Source organism: Ictidomys tridecemlineatus, chromosome 9 (genome assembly GCF_052094955.1).
Source record: "Ictidomys tridecemlineatus isolate mIctTri1 chromosome 9, mIctTri1.hap1, whole genome shotgun sequence".
Lineage (NCBI taxonomy): Eukaryota > Metazoa > Chordata > Mammalia > Rodentia > Sciuridae > Ictidomys > Ictidomys tridecemlineatus.
This window is the reverse complement of record NC_135485.1, coordinates 98,193,178-98,220,825: the sequence shown is the minus strand read 5'-3', so window position 1 is coordinate 98,220,825 and position 27,648 is coordinate 98,193,178. Positions and strand designations below refer to the sequence as shown.

At 36.5% G+C, this 27,648-nt stretch overlaps 1 protein-coding gene across 2 annotated transcripts in view; it reads left to right on the top strand.

The window, feature by feature from the left end:
• Tet2 (tet methylcytosine dioxygenase 2) overlaps nt 1-27,648 on the top strand; it is a 137,609-nt gene that overhangs the window by 63,047 nt on the left and 46,914 nt on the right. For both annotated transcript variants that reach the window (XM_005339807.5, XM_040293016.2), the window contains exon 3: nt 22,575-26,035. In XM_005339807.5, coding sequence (XP_005339864.2) covers nt 22,621-26,035 — 3,415 coding nt within the window. In that variant the 5' untranslated portion in view covers nt 22,575-22,620. The remainder of the gene's footprint in view (nt 1-22,574; nt 26,036-27,648) is intronic.

Below are 27,648 nucleotides of genomic sequence, written 5' to 3'. Positions count from 1 at the left end.
CATATTACACCACTGAGCTATGTCCCCAACCCATTAGAGTGACCTCTGTAAAGTCCAGATCAGGTATGTCACTAATCTACATGTAATGCTCTAATGGACTCCCATTGAATTTAAGTGATAATCTCAACACCTTACCCCTCTAACCATAGCTCCACCCCATGCAACTGTATCTTAAAACCACTCATTCCCTTGCTGGCTGGGAACCAACAAGATTGGTTTCTTTATTCCTCATATATTTCAAGCTAATTTATGCTTCAGCGAACTTGTACTTTTTGTTCCCTCTGACTGGAACAACCATCCCCGGCTCACCTATCACTGGTTTTTCATTCAGTTCAAATAGAAGTCAACAACTCAGTCTTTTCCCTAACCGCTCTTTCTGAAGAGTCCTGTTTCAGTTCCTCTATCCCATCACTCATTCATTTCTTTCATAGCGTAGTACTTATCAACCTAAAATGGTCTCATTTGTCTACTGGTTTATTTATAGAAACTTCACCAATGAAGGAAACCAGATTGGCATGCTCATTGCTTTCTCCCTAGAACAATGCCTGGAGAAATGAAAAGATGAGTAAAGTTCGAGAGAAGACAGTCTAGGCCAGAATCCCGAGGTTTCAGCATTTAAGGAATAAGCAGAAGAAGGGAGCTTCAGGGGGCACTGAATAGGAGTGATGACAGAGGAAAACCAAGAACAAGATGTCACTCAAGTGAGAGTAGTGCCCTAATACAAGCTGAAAACAAGAGTTTGGAAGAATAGGGAATTCATGGTTTTAGGTGAACAGGAAAGACTATATGGAGAAAGAATATTTTTAATCGAACCTTGGAAGATAAGTAGGGAAGTGTTATAAAGAGTAAATGGAAGAACAGAGGTATAGAGGAAGAAAATGCGTGACTGGCAAACAGTCATACAATTTATCTTTCACATATCTCACTTTTTAGTGTCGGTGTTCTCACTAGAGGGAAAAACACTCTGTTATGATCACACAGTGAGTGGAATAAAGGATTGAAATACAGTTTGATTTGGTTGACCCTATGTACTGCAACTTAAGCCATTGTCTACAGGTAGCTTGTGTTCAACCTGCAATCAACAGGATGCCCATATTGGAAGGAGGTCTGAGCAAGCAGGGTTAACAATGAAGACAGTTTCTTAAATTTGATTATGCCCATGATAGATAGCCTCAAGGGAAATTGAGGTTGAGGATAAAATAACTATTACCATGTTAGTACTTTATCTGTTCTGAATTGAGAAACTTCAGTATGTCAGAGTCTTTATCAACTAAGAGGGCTGAAAAGTTCATTTTACCCATAATCATAATGAAGAATACCTTCACTTTTTGTTTTGTTAAATGACTCAATGTACCTTTCAGATTTAAGTATAGCAGGATTCTGAGATTGCATTTAGTCTCAAAGACTCAAACTACTAAAACAAGTTGATACAAGTTACAAGTGTTGAGTCATTTTTCTTATGTGTTTAATCTGGTAGGTTGTTTAACCAGTATTTGCTTATATTTGTGTACACATACACACACACAAACACATACACATTGTAAAACAGATTAAAATTGTGCATTTTAGTGAATACAAAATCACCTTAGATGTCCCAAAATTTTAGAAACTGAGATTGTGTGTCACTGGCCTACAATTTGAATTCCTACATAGCTACATACATATACACTAGGGATTAAACCCAGGGGTGCTCTACCACTGAGCTATATCCCAGCATTCCCCACCCTTTAATTTTTTATTTTGAGGCAGGGTCTTGAAAAGTTGTTGGGGCCACAGTCTCTCAAGTCATTGGGATTACAGGCAAGTGCCACCATGCCCAGCTAAATTTTCTTTATATAAGTGTTGTCCACCTTTCCCTTCACATAGAATCTTCTTCCATTCACAATTAAAGAAATTTTAAAGATTATTAACACCCATTACCCAAATCTCTGTTACGATGATCAACCTCTTTTTTTTCCCCCCTTTGAGTATGGGGGATTAAACTCAGGGGCACTAGACTGTTGATCCACATCCCCAGCCCTATTTTGTATTTTATTTAGAGACAGGGTCTCACTGGGTTGCTTAGAACTTTGCTTTTGCTGAGGCTGGCTTTGAATTCATGATCCTCCTGCCTCAGCCCCTTATCTTCCAGCCTCCAGCCTCCTGAGCTGACTGAGATTATGGGCCTGCTCCACCACACTCAGCTATCAACCTTGAGTGTCCCCATTGTTCTATTTTTTTTTTTGTCATGAATCTGATGGCATTTTTCTGTTAAAATTTCATGACCTACCCATATATTAGGTTGTAAGGCTCTCTGAGAGAATTGTGACCAGTCATCATTGTTTCTTGTGCCACTAAACACAGGAATTGGCTCATGCGCTCAATAAACAATGAGTTTCAACTTCAGTTTTGAGAGTATGCGTCAGAAAGTATCCCTTTAAAATTTGTTGTCTCTAGTCCCACAGGATATGATGCTTACTTTTATACAAAATGCCATGAGTCCTTTGTATAAAATGTAATTTTCTTCAGCTGAGTAATACTTAAATAGAAAAGAATGGGTTATTTCAGTGTCTCTCTGTAATAATATCTTATGATCACTTGCCAGACCATGAAATACGTGTATTAGAAAATTAATGAAAGAGCTTTTAAAGCTTTATAACATTTGACCTATATTTATTACTAAAAAGTCTGCATTCTGATTCAGTGCATTATAATTTCAATTGAAGTTTAATTTAGCTAGGATGCACTTTTAGATGTTTTTAAAATTGGGTAGCTGTGTGGCAGCCTTCCAAAGTTGGAAATGCCAGAGTGGGCTCTGAGGAAAGACTCAGTTTTGAAAATATTTTCAAAGAGAAACGGGAATACAGCATTTTCCCAGCAATGCTTCAATAAAGCCATTTTCAGTCTCATCTCGGCATTAACTGCAGTGAAAATGAGATCAGCCAGTTTTTTCCTCAGCTGCAGTGATTTCACCATCTCTTCATGCTGCATATTGCCACAAAGAGAATATTTAAAGACAGAAATGAATTTATTTTGAATTTGAACTGGAATGCCAACTCAGATCTGGGATTCTAACCCATCACCCCTTTCAGTAGAGCTGTGTTGAATTTTACGCAATACCATAAATGGATGGTCAGAGTAACATTTTTCATTGTAAGTCAATACCTATGAATACAGATCTGACACTTCAGAGTTCTGTTTTCTCCACATGTGGCTGAAGAGTTAACTTTCCCATTAAGAGTCTAATAACCATTTGCTTCTACTCTCTGTTCTATCCTCAAATCAAATTAATTTAGCTTCAGAATACTTTATGATCTTTAATAACTAACGGGGTTTAGAAGACAGTGTGTAAAACATTTTTATGCAGTGAATGTTAGAGCTTGTGTACTTGGTGTTCCTAGGGAAGAGAAAAAGTGGACAGGCATAGAAGAAAGAATGTTAAAGCCAAAGACTAAATAAAAATAATGTTTCCTATGTGTTTATTTTACTATAATTCTTTGCATCAGGTTAAGGGAAGTACTGTTTTGAATTTAAGTGTGTGTGTGTGTGTGTGTGTGTGTGTGTGTGTGTGTGTGTGTGTGTGTGTTGGACTGGGCATTGAATCCAGGGGCACTTAACCACTATGCCACATCCCCAGCCCTTTTTACATTTTTCAGTTGCTCAGGACCTTGCTAAATTGCTGTGGCTGGCTTTGAACTCCCAATTCTTCTGCCTTAGCTTCCCTAGCCACTGGGATTACGGGTATGCACCACCACCTGGCCTATTTTGAATTGTTTCATGGAAATGTTGGCATTTCTGGTTTTAATAGTTTGGTGACCATTAAATTAATCTGAATCATTTTCTTCTTCCCATTTTGAGCTTATTTTAATTGGCATGCTTTTCTTATGGTGCCCTTTTTATAAGAAGGCTGTTAAAGCCAGAGTTCTTATTCTAAATACATAGAAGGGGAAGGAAGGGAAGGTGGTTGGTGACACTTTAAGTGTATATTGCTTCAGATTTGCATTTTATATACCATATTCAACAATAATTGTAGGGCAAAAGTAATGATTTGCCACAGGTTAAGACAAAGTTAATATATAATTTTTATAGACTTTTTCTCTAGAAAATACTATTTTTGTTCTATGAAAAAATGCCTTAAACTTGAATCATTCACTGATTAATTTGAAGTTGTTTTCAAACAAAAGCTAATCTATCTTTCAGCAGACACAGCTATAATCATGATAACAGATGTATAGCGATGTATGTTGAACCAACTGTTGGCAAAATCAATCTTAAATACATCCTTCAGTGTGACATGTGTATTTATGATAACTCATAAGTAATGCTGAGGTTATATGGAAATTTCTTTGCAGGGTATTAGGTTTTATTTTGAATTCAGTGTTACACAGAATTACATTATTTTCCCTGAAAGCCTAGATTTAGTGAGTTTGTAATGATTTTTCATGTTTTCTTTATTCTTCACTTGATGAGCTGTGAAGATATGTATCGGTGCTATTCAAAATAAAAGGGGTCATCATTCATATTACCCCTTTTGAACAAACCCTTATTTTACTTCAGAAACATAACTTAGATGGTCTATTTAAATTACATTAGGGACAAAAAGTGATTTTCTGTATGTTGCAAATAACAGAGTTATACATGGTGATTTAATGTAAATAAGGTTTTTACTGGGAATCTGAATTTTCCCGTTTGACTTTCTAAATTTAATTAAACTAAATTATTTACTTATTTTGTACCTGAAATTTAAGCCAGGGGTGCTTTATCACTGAGCAATATCCCCAGGCCACTTCTTTTTTTTTTTTTTTTTTTTTTTGGAGACAGGGCCTACCTAAGTTGCTGAGGCTGACTTTGAACTTGTGATCCCCTGCCTCAGCCTCCTGAGTTGTTGGGATTACAGGTGAGCACCACCACACCCAACTTAATTTAACTAAATTTTATTTGGAACCAGGAATTGAACACAGAGGTATTCTGCTACTGAGCTACATCTCCAACCCTTTTTATTTTGAGAGTCGGTCTCCCTAAATTTTCCAGACTGGCTTTGAACTTGTAATCAGTGTCTGAGTCTCCCGAGAAGCTGAGTTACATGCCTGGCTCTAAATTTTATTTTTAAGTTTTCATTATGTGTTAGGGTTGTTTTATTTTCCACTCAATACTAGTACTGACGATTCTGTTCTACTTGATGCATGGCATATTTGGGAAAGTTTAGAAGAATACAGGGGTTTTGTAGTCATGCTATAAAAAGTTTATTCACTTCAAGGTTGATGAACTGTTGATAGAAGAATTCTTTCCCTTTTATATGTGAGCATATTGACATTTATGTTTTGTTTTTCTATTCTCCAATGACATAAAGAGTGACATTTAGAAAATAGCTATTGAAAGCTAAGTTTCAGACTGGAGATGTAGATCAGTGCTTGCTTAGCATGCACAAAGCCCTGGGTTCAGTCCTCAGGAGCTCAAATAAATAAAGCTAAGGTTCTATATTTATTTTAGTTCTATACCCTAGTATTATCCTTTATGAATTCTTTTTTAAAATTTAATTTGCATTTTTTTAATTTTTTAAGATTTGTTTCCTTTACTCGACTTTTTTTAAAGATGCTGATGGACATTTATTTATTTATTTATTTAGTGGTGCTAAGAATTGAACCCAGTGCCTCACACATGCTAGGCAAGCGCTGTACCATTGAGCCACAACCCCAGCCCCTCCTTTACTAGATTCTTTATGCTAATGCAGTTCCTCAACTCTGGTTTTATTTCTATTCTACTTATAAACCTTATGAAATATAAATCCATAACATTTTCTGTGATCTGGAATTGTATACTTGGGAGTGATAACTCTTTTGATTTCTTGGCGGGGGGAATATTGCAGATTGAATACAGAAGTACTTTACCACTGAGCCACATTGCTAACCCTTTTTATTTTTTATTATTTATTGATTGATTGATTGATACTGGTGACTTAACACAGGGACAATTTACCACTGAGCTATATCCCAACCCTTATTATTTTTTTCTTTTAAGACAGGGTCTCACTAAGTTTTTCAAGGCCTTGCCAAGTTGCTGAGACTGACCTTGAATTTGAGATCTTCCCAAGCCTCTAGGATTACAGGGATGACCCTCCATATCTGGTTATATTTTATAAGACAGGGTCTTGCTAAGTTTTTTTGGGCCTGGCTAAATTGCTGAGGCTGGGCCAGAACTCGATCCTCTTATCTCAGCATCCTTACCCACTGGGATTATGCAATATAGGCATTCACCACCAGGCCCCAGGTGATTTTCTTGAAGTGACATGTAGGAATGTAGAGATCACAGAAGCTTTCTTTTTAAGATTTAATCATAATCCTAAAGTCTCATCTGTCTCTGAAATTAAAATATGTATATGACAAATCACTTTGGAGGTAACTAATGGCTACTCTTGAAGTTATTGAGAAAAAAGATTACTATTTAATTATAATGTTAGGAATGACTTTCTGCTAGGTGCCATGGTGAAAGCTGTATAACATAGGAGACTATGACAGGGAGATTGCAAATTTTTGAGGCCGGCCTGGACAACTTAGTGAGACCCTGTCTCAAATTTTTAAAAACGGTGAAGAAGACTGGAACTGTAACTCAGCTATAGAGCACCCTTTGAGTTTAGTCCCCAATATTGAAAATACAACATTTACTCTTTCATAACTAATATTTGGGCTTACAGTTCTATAACTACTTTGACTATTTTCATCTTAAAAGAAGAAATAATTGAGTTAAAAACAAGGCATTTCTATTTTAATTCATTTTTGTTGATATTTATATATATATAATTATGCATAATAGTGGAATTCATTGTGACATTCATACATGCATATAACATAATTTGGTCAGTTTCATCCCCCAGTTTTTCCCCTTTCTCTCCCCTCTCCCCTTTTCCCTCCAACTGGTTCCCTTTTCTGCTTGTCTCCCATTGAAATTCATGGGACACACCTGCCTCGCAACACGCACACATTTTTTCTCTCTAGCTTCCAGAAAATGTACAACCCTGGACTTTCTGAATCTAGCTTATTTCACTTAACATAACACACTCTTGTTCCATAAGTTGTCTTTCAAATAACATAATTTCATTCTTTAAGGCCAAAAAAAACTCTGGTAGACATATATCACATTTTCTTATCTATTCACATGTTGATGGATACCAATAATGTTTCCATAACTTGACTTTTGTGAATTGCATTGCTGTAAATGTGGGTATGCATATGTCATTATTATAGAATGACAACTTTTTTTTTTAACAAATCTTTTTGTTCTTTATATATTCTAGATATGTTCCATTAAGAGAGAAGCTGACATAGCTTTTCTCCCATTTGGAATTAGGCTTTCTCTTTATGCTCCTAATTGTTATGTTTGCTGTGCAGAAGTTTTATAATTTGTTGTCATTATAAAACTTAAGGATTTTTGGTTTATTTTTATTTCTTGAGCTTTAGGTGTCTTACTAAGGAAGTTGTGTTAAACAGTCTGACTTTTCTCCAATATATGTTCTGGCACTTTTGTAAAGGCTCCGGAGACTGTATCTGTGTGAGTTTGTCTTGATGTATTTTACTTTATTCCATTGGTCTATGTGTCTGTTTATATGCCAATACTATTCTGTTTTTGTTACTATAGCTTTGTAGTACAATTTGAGATCTGGTATTGCTCTTATTGCTGAGGATTGCTTTGGCTATTCTGGATTTTTTATTCTTCCATATGAATTTAAGGACTGGTTTTTTGTTGTTGTTTGTTTGTTTGTTTTGGCGGGGGGTATTGGTAGTTCTTTGAAGAATGTCATTGGTATTTTGATGGGAATTGCATCAAATCTATAGATTGCTTTTGGTAAAATGGCTATTTTAACAGTATTAATTCTGTTTGTCCATGAACTTGAAGTTCTTTATTTCTAATGTCTTCTTCAATTTCTTTCTTTAGTGTTTTGTAATTTTCATCAAAGAGGTCTTTCACCTTCTTGACTTATTCCTAGGTTTTTTGTCTGTTTCATTCTCAAATTATTTTTCAGTGAATTTATTATTGGTGTATAGAAAAACTTTTGTTTTTTACATGTTGATTTTTACATCCTGGTAAGATACTTTTCTAGGGAAAAGTTTGAATAGTTAGAAAAGCAATATGATTTAAAAAAATATGAAAGGAAGGATAGTTTGTTTTACCAGTTAATTTGAAGTTAAAGCAACACTTGCATATGAACATGTCCATGTAAGTTGAAAGTGTTGAAGAATTTATACTCTGCCAGTGTACAGGTTCTCATCAATGCTTGTATGATTTGACTCTGCATACCTTTATTCATGCACGTCCACATTAGGACACGTCTCTAACTCGGGATCATGGCATTTACAAAGAGAGATCATGGACTTGTTCCAGAAGACATCACTTTGGGGTGGACACCATTGCCCAAGACTTATTCTTAATAAATACCAAACCAAAAAAGAAAGCAAAAACAATCTTATCTTTCCCTCAAAGTTAATACGATCAAAGGGAATTGAATTGATATAACCAAACTCATCAGAGTCATACTTAAACAAAAGTATACATTTATCAATTAATAATTAATTTTATGACTTATATCTTTTATCAGGGTACTACTTGCATCAGTTGAACCCAATGTTTCTTGGAGATGGAGAGTTGTGGAATATTTTATTGGAACCTCAGTGAACATAGCTCCTCAATCATTTCTGCCCCATTAGAGAATTTACTTGCCTAGTGACTGACTCACAGTGTTCAATCTAGAGTTCTTTTTCCCAGGAGAGGACTGATAAAGAGCACCAGATTTTTTCTTTGTCTTAAACTGACCATCACCATCTCCTTACACTTTGACTCCAAAGTTGAACAGCTGCATTTCATATCTGCCTCTTCCTGGTATGAACTACATCAAGCCCCCTTTTAAGTTTCTGTTTACTAACCTGTAAAGTGAAAGTGAGCTGAACTTTCTATCAGGCAAAATGTAGTCTTTCTGATGGCTTATGTCATCGAAGCTGAAGCTGCTGTAGATATTTACCATTGCCAGTTTTAGAGAACCTTAGAATTCAAGAACTCAGTTCTTACATGTAAGCACAGTGATTTCTCCATAGATTGCATTATTGTTCTCTTTTAAAAATCAAGATGTGGAGAGGTCATAACTTGCTCTCAACTCCACATCTAGAACTAGAACTTATTTTTCATATTTTAAATAGCTGTTCTTCTATGTCTTGTCTTCCTATTGCATAAATAAAAATACTGAATGATAGAGGACACATTTTATACTAAGTCTAGATCCCATAGGTTGTTTGTACAAGAAAGTTTGTAAGAAAAATTTATAATGTCTTTCTGCTTCTATTTTGATTGCCATCTAAAATAAGCACTCGACTTTTGGGTCATCTTATGTTTCTGATGAATATATGGTTGCATGATGTTCTTGAAAAGTATCAACACAATTGGTGTTTTTCATTTTGCTGATACCTTAATCCATTTCAGAATTTATTTTACATTATTTTCTTCTAAATGAACCAAAAAATAGTTTTATCTATGTTATGAAATGATGAATGCAGTTTTCTTTAGGACTGGCACATTGAAGTATCTTAAAAATAGACCATTGATAAGTTTAATGACATCTGCTTTATTAATCTTTAAGTATCAAGATTTAAGAACGCTCACCTTACCTTCAAGAATAACTTTGTAACATTCTACAAGTTAACCAAGATAATATAGTCACTAATTGTTCCAAAATGAGAAGAAAATTGACTAGGTTGTCATGGTAACTGGTTGATTAAGATTAGATCAGTATGAAGATGGCGCTTTTCAAGTTTGTACAAAACTTCTGAGAAACACAGATGGCATGCCTTTTGAGACAGTGGTAGAGAACAAAGCATCTTTGAGAACAGCAGATTTCATGAATACAATACAGTGTATATTGTCAAAATGTCTGTGTTGCAAGTATCCCTGTTACAAAGTTTTACAAGAAAACATTAGATATTTTGTTAGTCTATTCCACATTAATATTGTTAAAGCTCCCTGGGGATGAAATAATTTACTGACTCTAACTTAGTTACCTACATTTGTTAGTTTTATTTTTGCATTCTTGATTTTAGGACTGAGGACATGACCCAGTATATCTAAAAATAGAGACTTAACACACTGACTTAAGTCATCTTGGTTAATTAGAAGTTTATTATGTAATTTGGCTATAAGACTTTGTTTGAATCTCACTATCAGTGGAATCTGACTATATAGTATTATTTGGGGGCAGGGAGAGTGAGTACTAGGGGTTGAACTCAGGGCCACTTGACCACTGAGCCACATCCCCAACCCTATTTTGTGTTTTATTTAGAGACTGGGTCTCACCAAGTTGCTTAGTGCCTTGTTTTTTGCTGAAGCTGGCTTTGGACTCATGATCCTCCTGTCTTAGCCTCCCAAGCCACTAGGATTACAGGTGTGCGCCACCATGCCTGGCCTGACTATATAGGATTTAATGTTGCAGCCTTCAGTTTTACCCTGATGTTTTTGATTCCCCATAGACTGCCCTATTATTTATTTTTTCCCCTTAGCACTCAACATCTTGTCATCCTGCACGATTTATTTCCTTATTATGTCTACTGTTTCTTCACTAGACTATCAGGTTCTTGGACAGGGATATTTGTCTTTTTTGTTCAGTGGTGTATTTCTGATGGCTACAACAGGGTCTGACACACAGGAGCTATCCAGTTATTTACTGATTAAAATAATGAATTAACTTGAACCAGGTACTGTGGCTTTTGCCTATAATCTCAACAACTGGAGAGGCTGGGGCAGGAGGATCACAAGTTCGAGGCCAGTCTCAGCAACTTGGCAAGGTGCTATCCCGAAATAAAAAACAAAAAGGACTGGGGATATAACTCAGTGGTAAAGTACCTCTGGGTCAATCCCCAGTATTAAAAAATGAATACCTTGAAGGGTTATTTTTGTAACCGTCATTGTCATCATTAAAACATTTAAATAATGAACTCTGTTAGAAATTACATGAAGTTTAATATATTACTAGAAACCACTTTAGTAGACTTATGTAATAGTTTTATTGAAAAACATCATACTTTAAGATATAAAAATGAAACTTTTTCTTATAATTTCCCTTCAAATGCGTGACAATCATCCCTCATTCCATTTTCCCTCTGGTATCTTGTTGAACAAATTCCATAATTTTTACAGCACCTTTTGGTTGTTATTTCAGATTTTGAAAACTCAGTTCTGTTCATTGTTTTAAAATGAACCCTTCAAGCCTTGAGACAATCAGTGTTCTTCCCCAGCAGTGTTAAACTCCAGCCCTCACACTTGGAGTTGAAAGTGAGGGTCTTACTCTGAACACCTTCTTTACCTCTCCCTGTTCAGCACCAACCCCTAAGAGATTAGGCAGGACTGAAAGAGGATGAAGAGGGGCTTAGAGCTCCTTCTGCACCTGTGCATGCTGCAGTATTCTTTAAATGTCACTATTTTTGTGTCTGACATTGACTGGCTATTGGATGCCCTCTCTGGGGCAGGCATCCAAATTCTGTCATGACACATGGGGGGATTCTTGAGGCCTCAAAGGCTCTCGCCTCATGACTTCCTGACATGGGAGATCTGTCTCCCCTTCATCTCTTCTATCACCATTTCTGTACCCATTCCAGTGTTGCCCACTCCACAGACTCTTTCAGTTGTACTTCCTTGTTCCTTGGAAAATTTATCAGGGTATCAGCATGATCAAGACTACTCTTTTTTTTTTTTTTTTCTCTCTCTCTCTGTAGTACTTTCTTTAAATTGAAAATTTAAAGGACTGGATAGACTGTATCCAACTAAATGTTCCTAGATGGTGTCCCAATAAGGACAACCAGCTCTTGATTATTCTAATGACAAAAGTGCAATTAAAAACCTCATTTTTTAAAACAATTTATGATTCTAAGTGCTTGTGACAATGTACAATGCTTGCGATAAAAATAATTTCCAATTACATTTGATGATATTTTCTTTCCTGTAGTATCTATTAGTTTGTTGAGAGAGGCCAGGAATAAACCCAAATTCAAGAAACAACTCCAGGATTAACTAAAGTGTGGATAATTGGGAATTGACATGGTCATTTTCATCTTACCAGTTGGCAAACTTGTTGGTTAAGATGGGTTGCAAACTATGAACAGATTCATTTCTAAACTGCCAGGTGTACGCTCATCTTAATTGCAGATCTGTAAGCACTTTCTTCTGTTCTTTAGTGAGTTCTCCTGAAGTCTCCCCCCTCAATCTATACACTATTAAATTTTATCTATACGGTTTCTTTAAGATAAAAAAACAAATTTTGAGGCTTCATAAGTAGAAATTAAATAATACCTATTGAATATTTTGAAAAACCTGGTAGGACCTCCTGTCTAGGCATGCAGTGCACCACAGGGGCAATGTACACACTGAGCGGCAGCAACTTGTCTAATGCACTTTTAGAATTTTTTTTTTTTTTTTTTTTTGGTACTGGGATTGAATCCATAGGAGCTTAACCAGTGAGCCACATCCCCAGCTTTGTTTTTTTTTTTTTTTTTTTTTTTAAATTACAGACAGGGTCTTGCTGAGTTGCTTAGGGCTTTGCTAAATAGCAAGTTTGACTTTGAACTAACAAACCTCCTGCCTCAGCCTCTCAAACTGCTCAGATTACAGGTATGTGCCACCATACCTTGCCTCATATTCTTCATACTTAATCCACATATGAAATACTACATTCCATGGCCGGGGCTGTAGCTCAGTGGCAGAGAGCTTGATTAGCATGTGTGAAGGAAGCACTGGGTTCGAGCCTTAGTACCACATAAAAAATTAAACAAAGGCATGCTGTCCATCTACAGCTATAAAAAAAACAAGTTAAAAAAATACTACATTCCAGACTCAACATATAGCTTAGATACATTTGCTATTGCAAGTAGATGTTTTGGATTGATTGACTCTAGTTTACTTTAAAATTTTAGTATTAGGTTTAAATTAATGTTAGTGTTAAATTAATGAAGGATACTTGGGACTCAACAACCACTGATAATTACAATGTAATTAAGAAAGTCCAACTAGCAAGGCACCTGGCACATGCTGTAATCCCAGCAGCTCAGGAGGCTGAGGCAGGAGGATCACAAGTTCAAAACCTGCCTCAGCAAGGTGAGGCACTAATCAACTCAGTGAGACCCTGTCTCTAAATAAAATACAAAAATGGGCTGGAGATGGGGCTCAGTGGTTGAGTGCCCCTGAGTTCAATCCCTGGTACCCCTACCCCCCAAAAAAGAAAATCAAACTAAATAGAAGTAATTCAATAGTTGGCCTAAGATTGGAATTCAAAACAACATTTTGTTTAGGGTTTTAGAATACTCTACACAAGGTTATCCAATAGACGTTCCATAATGAAATACATTCTTCTGCACACATCTTGAATTAAGTATATGGTTGACATAAATTATGTTCCATTTTGGAAAGAAGAATCTAAAATAATTTGGAGAATACTGTCATCTGTTCAGGAGTTTTAATCTAATGTATCATTTTTCCTAATGTTTTTCCATGTCGAGAAATAATTGCTAATAGCCTGAACCACCAATGGAGCAACATTCTTCAGCGGATGTGACAGGAGTAAAAGCAGTAGTTCCCTGAGGCTAATGCTGAAACACATCGACCTTAGAGGATGCATTTCCTACAAGCAGCCAGTCTTAAGCATTAACCCCCACTAAACAGGACTCCCCGATGGTATTTTATATATACTTGTAGTATTAGAACTTGAAGCCAAATGTTTTGTGTGTCTATTTTTGTTTTTTTTGTTTTTTGGCAGGACAGGGAATTGAACCCAGGGGTGCTCTGCCACTGAGTCATATGCCCCCTGCCTTTGCTTTTTTTTTTGTTTTGTTTTGTTTTAGGAAAGGATCTTGCCAAGATGCCCAAGCTGGCCTTGAACTTGTGATCTTCTTGCATTACCTTCCTAAGTAGCTGGGATGATAGGCATGTCCCACAGTACCTAGCTCAAAGGTTTTTTTTTTTTTTTTTTAATAGGAAAAAAGATTACTACCTTATAAAAGCTATACAACATGCAAATTGACTCTTTTGTCCTTTGAAAAAAGCTGACATGAAATTTAAATGTGTATTTTTTTTCTAGACCAGGAAAAGGCATATCATCTAAAAAATTGAAATTTGAAAAAAAAAGTGAAAACAAAAAGCTCTCTTTTCAAATCTTGAGCATCATCTACAGCTTTATGTGGTGAGAGATGCAGCTACCATTTGAATGATTCAAAAAGAGTCAAATGGTGTTGAGCTAAATTACAACCCTAAATGCATATTGGTGAAATGAGATGCTGATCCATTTGCACACTAATGTGCTATTTTTAAGTCATGCATCATAGTTTCTTCAAAGAGGACTGTCATAATTATGATGGATTAGACTGCAGAGTCAGTCCTAGATGCAGTAATTGTTTCACAGATGCTGCAGATGCGACTTGAATTTATTATAAATTATTGTCAGAGAGGCAGGAGAAGGCATAAAATTAAATATCAAAAGAAAACTGCTGTGGCTAAAACCTGTTTTAGTCTTAGGAAACCAAAATGTTAGCTACTAGTCAAAAGGCCAGTATTTTCAACTGAAATAAACATGCTTCATAAATCTGTGCCTCTGACATAAAGATAAAGGTCGACATAATTGGCATCTCCATCAATCTCCTCCTGCACCCCCGCTTAACCCATGAAAAATTATTCTGTGGCATTAGCTGAAATCATGAAGTGGCCATAAGATAATCATTGCACATTACTATTTATGTTAAATTACCCAGCTATAATTTGACCTTTTTAATTTCAAAAAAATGGTGGCATTTATGACAGAACTACTCTCTTTTGGTTCCTTTGAAGGCCATGCTTGATGAGGGAATATTAGACTATTGGAATAAAAGAATAAGCAAAAAAATATGACTAGTGGGATCTAAATTATGTCATTTTTCATTAATTATATTTTAATATCTGTCACTTAAATGAATAATAATTTCTAAACTACCTTTTTAGCCTTTAAAAGAAGGTCAATACTTATAATTTGAGGATTGTTCTTCATTTGTTCTATTTTGGGGGAGGCGAGTACCAGGTGGAAATAACTCAGACACTTTACCCCTGAGCTACATCACTAGCTTCACCTCCTGAGCTGCTGGGATTACAGGCCTGTGCCACCATGCACAGCTATTTCTTTCATTTTTCAAGTTTAATTCACCTTTTAGCTCTTCCTGTAAACTGATGATGAAACCCTATGCTGTATCACATAGTCAAATCCTTCATGTGATTTGAATAATGAGATATTACATTTTTATTAGCAAAGATAACTAGTGAGACAAAATAAAACATGCCATGTGTTTTCCTAGGGTAAGTGTTCAATAATCAGGAAAGTTTCCATAAGTCATTTGCTAAATATTACTAGTTTTTTATTTAAATATTTTTAGTTATAGATGGATACAATACCTTTATTTTGTTTATTTACATTTTGTATGTAAATAACCCAGTGCCTCATGCATGCTAGGCGAGTGCTCTACCACTGAGCCACAACCCCAACCTGCTAGTTTTTTTTTTTTCATTGAGTATTTTATGTGCTCTTTTCTGTGTTTGATGATCACTGGATCAATGGATATACATCTCTACTTAAGTCACTGTATCTTCTGTCTCAGTAATATTGATAGATACTTTAATCATCGTTCATTTTTACCTTTTAAAACTAACTTTGACTTAGTGGGATACTTTTTTCTCTTTTACTAAGGCAAAAGTAAGAGTGAAATGAAGTGAAATTTCATGCATGATTTGGGTGGATGGTATGCAGACACTGACAGCATTTCAGAATGCTTTGCATGCTGGTCATGGTAATGCATGCCTGTAATCCCAGTGACTTGGGAGGCTGAGGCAGGAGATTGCTGGTTCAAGGCCAGCCTCAGCAACTTAGTGAAGCCCTAAAAACATAGCAACACTCTCAATAAAACATTCTTAAAAAGGACTGGAGATGTGGTTCAGTGCCCCTGGGTTCAATCCCCAGTACCAAAACAAACAAACAAAATGGTTTTCCCTTTTCCATCACTCCATGACACTTAAACGGCTCCATTGCCTCAGCATAGCAATGCATCAGGCAGTATAGGATGTGTACTAGCGCCACACCATGGCGCTTCAACTGAGAAGGGGTTCAATGAATGCTTGACTGAATAAGTGAATGAACTAATATTTATGGGCCTCCAGTTCTCTCAATGACATTATCAGGGGAGATAACAAAGTCTTCATCAAATATTTTAAAGAAACATTAGCAGTTCAACACAGCAAATATAATCTGGAAAGGTAGCATAGAAAGGGACAGAGTAACTGTGACAACTTAAAATTCCATGTCTTAAATATTTATTCCAATCCATATAAAGAAAGGATGCCTTGTTGAAGACTTACAAAATACCTTTAGTTGTGTTAATAAACAGGCTCACAGAAATGTCACCAAAACATTTTGTGGGTTTTTTGAAGTATCAACACTAAGCCTGGTAAAAAGCTTGAATGTTGGCAAAGTAGATTGGGGAGGAGGGTGGTATGTTGATTGAACCTAGGGTCCTCTGCTACTAAACTATATCCCCAGCTCTTATCTATCTATTAATTTATTTATTTTTGGTACCAGGGATTGAATCCAGGGCATTTAACCAGTGAGCCACATCCTCAGCCTTTTTAAAAAATATTTTACTTAGAGACAGGGTCTCACTGAGTTGCTAAGTGCCTTGCTAATCTCCTGAGACTGGCTTTGAACTCACAGTCCTCCTGCCTCAGCCTCCCAAGTTGCTGGGATTGCAGGCATTTGCTATTATGTGATGGAAGAACTGCCGGAAGAGCTCAGGCCTAGCCTTATTTGAACCACTCACTATTTGATGCCTCACTTTAGATAAATCCCTCAGTTTTCCCACATACAAAGGATGAAAATAGAACTAGATTTTTTTTTTCTGATACTTACAGATGTTTCATACATTGTTAGGGCCATCATCATCATCACATCACTTTTATTCGAATGTCATTTTAAAATTTCTTAGATTTTCAAAAGACTAAAATGACACTCAGTGATTATGAGCAGGAGCTCTTTTGTCCAGTGCAATTCTGAGGTTCAGGAAGGCTCCCAAAATAATGTGGCATGTATTTTATCTCCAGGAAGTTGTTTTCTATTCCCTCCCCAAAGAAAAAGAATATGATTTGTTAGTATTTGAGTAGTTCTTACAGTGGCGTGCTGAAAACTAGCTCATGATAGTTTTGAGGAGCTCATTGTGAAATGTTCTGGAATTTCATGGGAGGGAGTGTGATAGCTTGACATTATCCGTGACCATTAAGAGCATCTCTTAAGGAATATGTTAAAAAAAACAGTTTCAAATTCTAACTAAATGTAATACCATGAAGAACACTCCCAGGAAGATTAGCCAATCAGCCCTTCTAGATTTTTTTTCAAAGGATTTTCTGCATATTCCTTTGTATATAAACTTCATAATAGTTTTAAGAAAAATTAGTGTTCAAATTTTAATTGGCCTTTGTCCTCTTAGGTGAATTACTATCCGTCTTTTAAAATTGCTCCCCATTCTAAAATTCTGTCTTTGTTTAGAGAATAATTGTATATAACCCATTACTTGACAAAAACTGCTTTACATACAGTGAATTACCATGTATGCAGTTCCAATATTTAAATAAAATTGAGTATTTTTAAAGTGTTTAAATATTCACTTGCAAGGGGAATAGTCCTAATTAGTTTTGTATACTCTATGGTCTATGGTGTAGGAAAATGTGAAAGTTTGATTTCAGTATCAGAAAATAAATCCAGGCATGGTGATGCTCACCAGTAATCCCAGCAACCTGGGAGCCTGAGGCAGAACTGAAACTTTGAGGCCAGAGAGCCTCAGCAGCTTAGTGAAGCCCTAAGCAACTTGGTGAGTTCTTAGCTCAAAAATAAATAAACTCAAACTCTTTGTGTTCTCAATCTCAGAGAAGTAAATGGAATTGGTGTGGTTTTTCCCTTGCGAAACTCATGTTTAATACTCATTGTGAGGTATTTAGAGATAGGGCCAACAGGAGTGATTAAAATTAGATAAAGTCATTGAGGTGGAACCCCATAGTAATAGTGGCTTTATAAGAGAAGGAGAAAAACCTGTTTCTCACCTTGATACCTGTGCTACCTTCAGACTTGGCCAGAAGGAAGGTCATCCAGTTGCAGCCACTCAAACTTGCAACAAAACCAAGAGCCAAAGTAAGCCTCTTTATAACTTGCCTAGTCTGTCGGTCTATTGTTAGCAACAGAAAAGGGACTAAGGAATATCACAGAAAAATAAAACCAAAATTTATACCCATATGTGTTTTTAACCCATCTGAAACTTAGTTTATTTTTTTAAATGTTGCCCTTTTTGCAATAATTTAAATTTGTCAACAAATAACCTAATTCCATTATTACTGTTAAGCAGGAAAATAGCTACAAAATAGAACCTCCAAAGATTTTTTTTTTGTCTTATACAATAATTAACTTTTGTCAGCTTGAAAAAATCTATGTGAATCTGGCAGGTAGAATATGGGAAAGCTTTTTCAATATTTCTACAAAAAACAAAATGAACAAGTCTCATTTTTTTCTTTATAATGCTATCCATATAAAAGTAATAAGTAATCAAAAAAGCACTGTGTCAAATGGTTATGAAATTATAGAATATCAAGATTAAGCATTAAAAAAGTGGAGTTTAGGACACTGAAGTCAAAGAAATCATTAACTTTACTAAAATGATAGTTTAAATTTTCTGAATGAGATTCATAGACAAATGGAACTCAATGACAGATTATCTTTCATCCTAAAATGGGAAAGTGTATAATTTTCCTGCCTTTCCTAGAGAGTTAACCACCATTAACCCTTTCAAATCCAGTAGTCTTACTTAGAAAAAAAATTACTGCCAAAGACAGCATTCTGTCAATAAGTTTAAATTAGTGTTTGAAAATGACTATTATGTTTAAAATTCTGCATTGAAATAAAATTTTATCATAAGTCACCTTCATTTCTTCATAGGAATTATTATATTCATAAAAATTTGCAAGTCCCATCTATTATAATTTTGCTCTTGATACTTTAAAGATATCCAAAATAATGGAGAATAACATTGAGTGCTTAAAATATTTTTATCCCTAGAAAATCATACAGGACAACTTGCATTGTATAGAGTCTCTAAGTTTTATTTGTGTAACTTGTCATAAATTTACACATGAATGTAGATGTAAATATCTTTTCATTGGTCTGTATACAAACTGGTTTTATAGTTGTCAAAAGAACTTTTTAAAAAATATTTGGAGAGCTAATCAACCTAGTGTTTATAGAATTTATCTAAGCTTGCTTTTGTTCTTCTCAATTTGGGGAAGGAAGTAGTGGCCACAAAGTCTATTATGTCAAAAGAGTACAAATTTCCATGCTTCTAAAACCTACTCTTTATTAGGGGCTGTTGATGATTAAGAGTATTATTCTAGCCCAAATGTATTGAACGGAATTCTTGTGCAAGCCATGTATGGAATTGAAAACTTTCCAATATTCGCAAGTAAAAAGAAATGGAATTAATTTAATGATATATTTTATTTAGCCCAATATATCAAAAGTAGTAGTATTTTAATATGTAATGCATATTTTTTAAATTGAGATTTTTAAATTATTTTTCATACTAAATCTTTGAAATCCATTTTTTACACTTAAAGTAATTTTTCACTTGTATTAGCAACATTGCAAGGGCTCAAAAGCTACATGTGACTTGGTGACTGTATTGGATGATGAATACTAGCCCCTCTCAACATTTGGGAAGAAATAGACCAAGCAAAAATTTCAGTTTCAATTTTATCTATTTAGAAATACACATGCTTAAAATTTATTTTACAAAGAATCAAGAGCAGTCTTCCTTTCGGTGTAATTCTTCAGCTGTTCATTCTTTTTCTTGTAGATAGTATGACCATTTTTGTTACATATTTATTAGCAATAGCAAAAGTTTAAGAACAACCAAAGTGTCCGTCAATAAAGAATATGTTTCTGGGCACGGTAGTGCATGCCTGCAATTCCAGCAGCTCAGGAGGTTGAGGCAGTAGAATCTTGAGTTCAAAGCCAGCCTCAGCAGAAGTGAGGCACTAATCAACACAGTAAGACCCTGTCTCTTCATAAAAAATAGAAAATAGGGCTTGGGCTGGGGCTCAGTGCCCCTGAGTTCAATCCCAGGTAATCAAAACAGTTATTTAAATAAGTAATATGTTAAGTTATGGGACAGCAAAAAATATATATATATATATAATGTCATGTAGATGTTAAATGAATGAGCTGTTACCTGTATTTTCAAATGGAAGTATCTCAAATCATCTAAGGAAACTGAGGTATCTGTAGAACACTAGGAATAAAGTACATTAAAATAATAGGAATAAGCTTGAAAAGAAATTTGGAAGACTTGTTTGAATAAAACTGTTGCCCCATTAAAGTTCTTTTTCAGAATATTTCTATCTATTCAGTTTATTTTTCTACCCAAAGTTTAGAATTGGCTTTTTTCATTCCTCAAAATATTCTGGTAATATTTTTGAGAGTAATAATATTTTTATTGAGTATATTGAGTTATTTGACACCTATCCAATAATATATTATAGTTTCCCATTATTTTGTTTTTGTGTTTGTATGTTCCTCAGTATTAAAATTTTTATGCAAATAGAGCTTTCATGTTTCTCTTACTCCTAGTGGGTTTTGAATTTTTTTTCTATTATATAACTGCAGAATATTATTCAAATAAAGCTTCCAAAAGGTAGCTGCTTTTATTTATCTAGGCTATAATATTTTATTCAGCTACCTCACTGAATTCTCATCACCTGTGAATTTTGGCTGACCAGTATATAATCTTAATATCTTAAAAAAATGATGACCTTAGTGTTGCTTTCTAACGTTTCTTATTTCTTCTTGCTTCACTTGTCTTATTTGATAAGCAATGACTATTTTAGTGGAGGTATTTTTTTTAGCCTAGATGGAAAATAATCTCCCACCCCATTTACATTCTTAAAATAAATGTAATGAGAAAGACTCTGGGAAAAATAATGACTGCATCATAAATGGGGAAACATTCACCTTATACATAGGTTAATTTTTGAGTACCCATTTACCCCTCTGCATGCCCTGTTATTTGGACTTTAAATTTTTCATCAGTCTCAAATGTGTATACTCACTCTTCATTGGGTACAAAAATGAACAAATTGGAAAGTCTTCAGGAATCCATTGAGTGAGAGTAGACACAGTACCATTGAGTGTTGTGTCTAGTAATCAACCATCTGCAAGATGCAGAAAGAGCATAGACCTGGGAGTGGTTGACTCTCAGAGAGTCCAAGAAGGAATCCTAGGCAGAAGTGATATATGAGACAGTTATCATGTGAGCCATTGGCAGATATGATTAAGAAGGCATAGAGACAGAACAAAAAAAGCATAGAGATGTGGTGAAGTTTTCCATGTTTGGGTTTTTTAAAGCTGTTACTGATGAAGTATGAAATGGGAGAGGAATTGGGGGTAAAGACAGAAACCTGCCCATGAACAACTATTTATTTATGTATGAATTCTCTATAGAAGTGGGCAGCCAGTCCTTATAGAAAACAACAAAGTCATCTAGAAAGGGCATGTTTTCTTTTGTTTTGGTGCTGTGGATTGTATCCAGGTCCTCTTTCATGGTAAAAACATTGTCTACCACTGAGCTACATTCCTATCTTGAAAGGGCATTTTATGAACTACTGGTTTCATGCCCATCCTACCCCCCAGGGTACTGCTAATGCTGAAGGGGAAGTCGGCCTTACCTCTCCGGTGTGTTTGAGTGGAAGAGTTGAAAATCACAAGGTGCCAGTAAGGATGAGAAGAAGGGCATGACATCAGAATTGTAGTTTAGAACATTCCCTTTGACAGCCAGTTGACAGGCTTGTGGGGAAGAGTAGGGTGGACTAAGGGAGAAACCATTTTAAAAACTACTGTTATGATCGTGAGCCAAGATGATGTAGATAGGAGCTATGAAGTGGCAGTGAAGATGCTGCAAGGAAAATACAGGAACTAGAAACGATAGAACTTAGCAAGTGATTGGATAAGTGAAGTGCTAGAGAATAGAAAGATTGTCTTTCTCTATTAGTTTGGACCAAAAGTAATTACCTGGGCCTCGTTGATTACAATGACCCACACCTGTGACTCCAGCTATACAGGGGGCTGAGGCAGGAAGATTGTAAGTTCAAGGCCAGCCCAGGCAACTTGTGAGACCCTGTCTCAAAAGATAAGAAGGGCTGGGATTGTAGCTCCATAGTAAAGCACCTCTGGGCCCAGTCCCAGGGTTGGGGATAGGCACAATTAAATGGGGAGGAAGGTGATACTAAAAACTAATAAAATATGAGTTCTGTTAGCTGATGACTTTTCTTATCCTTGTTCTCCATGACTGTAAATATTTGAGAGTTGCTGAGTAGCTATTCATTCTCACTACAAAAGACCAGAAATGGGTACCGGTATTACAGGTTGCTATATCTAGGGATCCTTATATAATGTATACAATTATTCTATTTGCTGTGTTACGAGTTAGACATATTAATGTGTTTTAATTTTTTGTTTTCATGCTCTTTAGAATTCATTCAAAGGGCAGCCTTGTGGATGGCCCCGAAGCAAGCCTGATGGAACAGGATAGAATCAACCATGCTGACGGCAACAGACTAAGTCCATTCCTGATTCCATCACCTTCTCCCATCTGCCAGACAGACCCTCTGGCCATAAAGCTCCAGAATGGAAGCCCACTAACTGAGAAACCTCCTCCAGAGGTAAATGGAGACACCAAGTGGCAGTCTTTCAACAGTTATGGAATACCCCACATGAAGGGTAGCCAGAGTACTTGCCGAAGTCCAGACTTAATGCAGGAAGACAGAGGGTATTCCAATCACTTGCAAAATGGAGGAATAAAACGCACAGTTAGTGAACCATCTCTCTCTGGGCTCCATCATAACAAGAAGTTAAAAGCAGACCAAAAAGCTAAGGGAGAAAAAAATGACTTCGGGGAAAGCCAAGAAAGAAATCCAGGTGAAAGCAGCAGTCAACCAAACGTCTCCGATTCGAGTGGTAGGAGAGAATCTGAAAGCTCCACAACCCAAGAAAATGCAGTTCAAGATTTCACCAGTTTTTCCGCTCATAACTGCAATGGGTCTGAAAATCCAGAGCTTCAGATTCTAAATGAGCAGAAGGAAAAAGATGCTAACAACTACCATGACAAGAACATTGAGTTACTTCTTAAAAACAAGGCAGTGCTAATGCCTAATGGTGCTACAGTTTCTGCCTCTTCCATGGAAAACACACACGGTGAACTCCTGGAAAAAACACTGTCTCCATATTATCCAGATTGTGTTTCCATTGCGGTGCAGAAAACCACATCTCACATAAATGCCATTAATAGTCAGGCTACTAATGAGTTGTCCTGTGAAATCACTCACCCATCACATACCTCAGGGCAGATCAATTCCCCACAGACCTCGAGCTCAGAGCTGCCTCCAGAGCCAGCTGCCGTGGTGACTGAGGCCTGTGATGCTGATAATGCCAGTAAACAGATTGCAGTGCTAGGTACCTGTCCCTTCCAGAAACCAGAACAACTACAACAACAACAACAAAAGTCAGCTTTTGAGATATGCCCGTCTTCTGCAGAAAACGGTAACATCCAAGGAAACACGAAGCCAGTGTCTGGTGAAGAATTCTGTTCAGGTCCCAGCAGCAACATGCAAGCTCCCAGTGGCAGCTCTGAACAGTATTTAAAGCAAAATGAAATGAATGGTGCTTACTTCAAGCAAAGCTCAGTGTTCACTAAGGATTCCTTTTCTGCCACTACCACACCACCACCATCTCAGTTGCTTCTTTCTCCCCTTCCTCCTCTCTCTCCTGCTCTTCCTCACCTTCCTTCAGAAGGAAAGAGCACTCTGCACAATGGAGTTTTGGAAGAACACCATCACTACCCCAACCAAAGTAACGCAACTCTTTTGGGGGAAGTGAAAGTGGAGGGTCAACCTGAGGTACCAACATCACAGAATCCTAATCCATCTATACATGTATCCACCCCCTCCCTAATCCTTCCAGAAGAGCCTCAGAATAACTGTGTTAGTAAGAATGGCCTACTGATGCCGGGGACAATGACTGCCCCGATGTGTCCTGAGAAAAGAAGACCATCATCGGAACATCTCAAGCATCATCCACCAGTTCTTGATAGCAGTGGAGATTTGCAGGATCACTGCCAGCAGTTGATGGGACACAAAGAACAAGAGATGCTGAAGGATCGAGACAAGAAACAAACACAAGATCTTGCGCTCCCAGCACAGCACTACCTGAAACCAGGATGGATCGAATTGAAGTCCCCTCATTTCCACCAAGCAGAATCCCATCCAAAATGTTATGAGGCATCACTGCGGTCCATTCTTCAGTTTCAGTCCAAACCTAATCAAATGACCTCCAAACAATACACTGGAAATTCCAACACACCTGCAGGGCTCGAGAGGCAAGCTTACATCCAGAAAACAATGAGGCCAGAGCAGAAGTCACAAATGTACCAAGTTGAGATGAATCAAGGGCAGCCTCAAGGTATGGTGGACCAACATCTCCAGTTCCAAAAAAACTCACACCAGGTGCATGTCTCCAAGACAGACCCTTTAACTGAAGCTCATGTGCAGGCACCTTGTGCCCCTAGATATAATTTTCAACAAAGAACAGATCCCCAAACTGAGAAACTCATGTCCCCATTGTTAAAACAGCCCTTGAATCAACAGGCTTCAGAGACTGAGCCATTTTCAAACTCACACCTTTTGCAATATAAGCCTCATAAACAGGCAGCACAAACACAACCATCCCAGAATTCACAGTTTCCTCGAAACCAGCAGCAGCAAAAGTTACAAATGAAGAATAAAGAACAAATGCCTCAGACTTTGCCTCATCCCCAAGGTCACAGTGATCAGCAAAGAGAAGGATCATTTTTTTGCCAGATTAAAATGGAAGAATGCTATAGTGGTGAAAATCAGTATTCAAAATCAAGTGAGTTCCAAACGCAGAATGCTCAAATGGGATTGGAGCAAGTACAGAATACAAGTAATAGAAATTCATCTTATGGCCAGATCTTAAAATCAAGTGCAAGCAAAGTGCAAATTTCCTGTTCAAACAATACGCACCCAGTTCCAGAGAATAAAGAACAAACTATACGTTCTGAACTCTTTACAGTGAACAAGACCCAAAACTTGCATCAACTGCAGTATTTTCCAAATAATGTGACCCCAAAGCAAAATATTCTTCACAGGTGCTTTCAAGAACAAGAGCAGAAGTCTCAACAGGCTTCAGTTCTACAGGGATTTAAAAACAGAAACCAAGATATATCTGGACAACAAGCTGTACAAGGAGTTCAGCAAAGGTACTTGATGCAAAACCAGGCAAAGACTTTCCCAGTGCCTGACCAGGGAGGAAGTCACATTCAGACCCCTCCCCAGAAGGACGTTCAAAAGCACGCTGCACTAAGGTGGCACCTCTTACACAAGCAAGAACAGCAGCAAGCGCAGCAAACCCAACCTGAGTCTTGCCATAATCCGGTGCACAGGCCAATTAAGATTGAACCTGGATCCAAGCCCCATGCCTGTATGCGTCCCGTGTCAGCACAGCAAGAAAACAAAACGTGGAAAAAAATAACTAAGCAAGAGATTTCATCTCCAAGCTGTGACAGTGTGCAGCAGAAGAGCATCATTGAGACCATGGAGCAGCATCTAAAGCAGTTTCATGTCAAATCATTATTTGACCATAAGGCTCTTAGTCTCAAATCACAGAAACAAGTAAAAGTTGAAATGTCAGGATCCATCACAGTTTTAACTAGACAAACCACTGCTGCCGATCTTGATAACCACACCCCAGGTTTAGAGCAGCCCACAACTTCAGAAAAGACACCAACCAAAAGAACAGGTGGTTCTCTTCTCGGTACTTTTATAGAGTCACCTTCCAAATTACTAGATACTCCTGTAAAAAATTTATTGGATACACCTGTCAAGACTCAATATGATTTCCCATCATGCAGATGTGTAGGTAAGTGCCAGAAATGTCCTGAAGCACATGGTGTTTATCCAGAATTAGCAAATGATCTTCAGATATGGGATTTTCTTTCTTTTTTTAAGTCCTTGAATCTGGGAGCAATTCATAAAGCTCATAAAAATCTGAAGCTTACATTTTTTTTGTCTTTAAATTACAGATGCTTCTGCTATGCAAGAGAAAACTTCATTTACATGCACTGTTTCCCGCCCCCCCAAAAAAACTTCTTTTTTTTTTAATAATGAGCACATTTGTTTTCCCTTCTATTCAGACCCTTTAAAATAAAAATGTATCTGTTTTAGGTTGATCCACCTATATGAATAATTATCTCCTGGGGAGACTAGTTAAAATCATTAATGTGAGAAAATAACTGCCACAATCAAATGAATTTAGAAACCTTTTGTTTTTGAAAATTCAAGACTGAGTATATAGTAGTTTTATGTAGTATGATTATATAGTATATAGACTACTAGTACTACTGGATAGTTTTTCTAAAATTATGATTGGATATCTGGATAATGAGGCAATTATCTTTAGTGTTGATGAGTCGGTGAATTTATAATGCCAAACTCTGAGCACTAGTGAAAATACCCCTTTTCCATTAAAACACTTGAATCATTGTGATTTATACTGATTTTGATTTCATTTTCTCTTTAACCTTTATTTCTTTATTTTTCTTTTTTTCTTTTGTTTTTCTTTTTCCAATGCTGGAAAAACCCAGGGCCTTGCACGTGCTGGGCAAGTACTCGACCAATGAGCTACATCCCCAGCCCTAACCTTTCATGTTTTTTATTAAAATGGTAATTTCATTTTTTTAAACAGACACCTTCTATTAAAAGACAGAATGTTTATAGGTCTGTGAGAATAAGAAAACATTTTAACTGATGGATACATCATCATACGTGGGCAGAGAAAATCTTATTAGCTAGTAAGCAAACATATAGTAGCAGAAGACATTTGAAAAAGCAAATGTATGTGAATTAGTGTGGCTAATGGCCCACCCACCCATGTTATCACTCTTACTGGGAGCTGCCCCATACTTTGTAGGTTGATGGAGAAAGGCACCATCCTGCCCTTCTTTGTGTGTGGTTATTAAGTTTTCTCACTGGGCTAAATGCTACATGTGTCATAGATAATACTAGGTAAGTTATGATCATTTCACTCCCTTATCACTATGATCCTGGCTTCTCACTCTTCCATCTTTGGCTCGCCACCACCCCTTCCACCTGACTCTAATGTACACACAGATATGGGTTGGGTTGAACATTCTTATTGTCAAAACAGTAATTAAATGTGGGGGAAATGAGCAGAAAAGGGGGTTCTTGGCAATAAAATGAATATATTCTGGGGGTGGGCCAGAGCAGCAAATTTTATTTATAATCTTTTAATATCCAAATGGCAGGTAGCTTCTAGTTTAGCTTTAAAAATTTTTTTCAGTTTAAGAAATTTCAGTTGTAGTTGGTATTACATATAATATAGTCTAATTTCTTTATTGTTTTGTTTCACTTATTTGGTTTAAAATAATTTCTTATACCATATCTAAAATATAATTTGATAATTTTTCCATTAGCCATCATGTACATATACTTGATTATTTGGCACATTTTCTA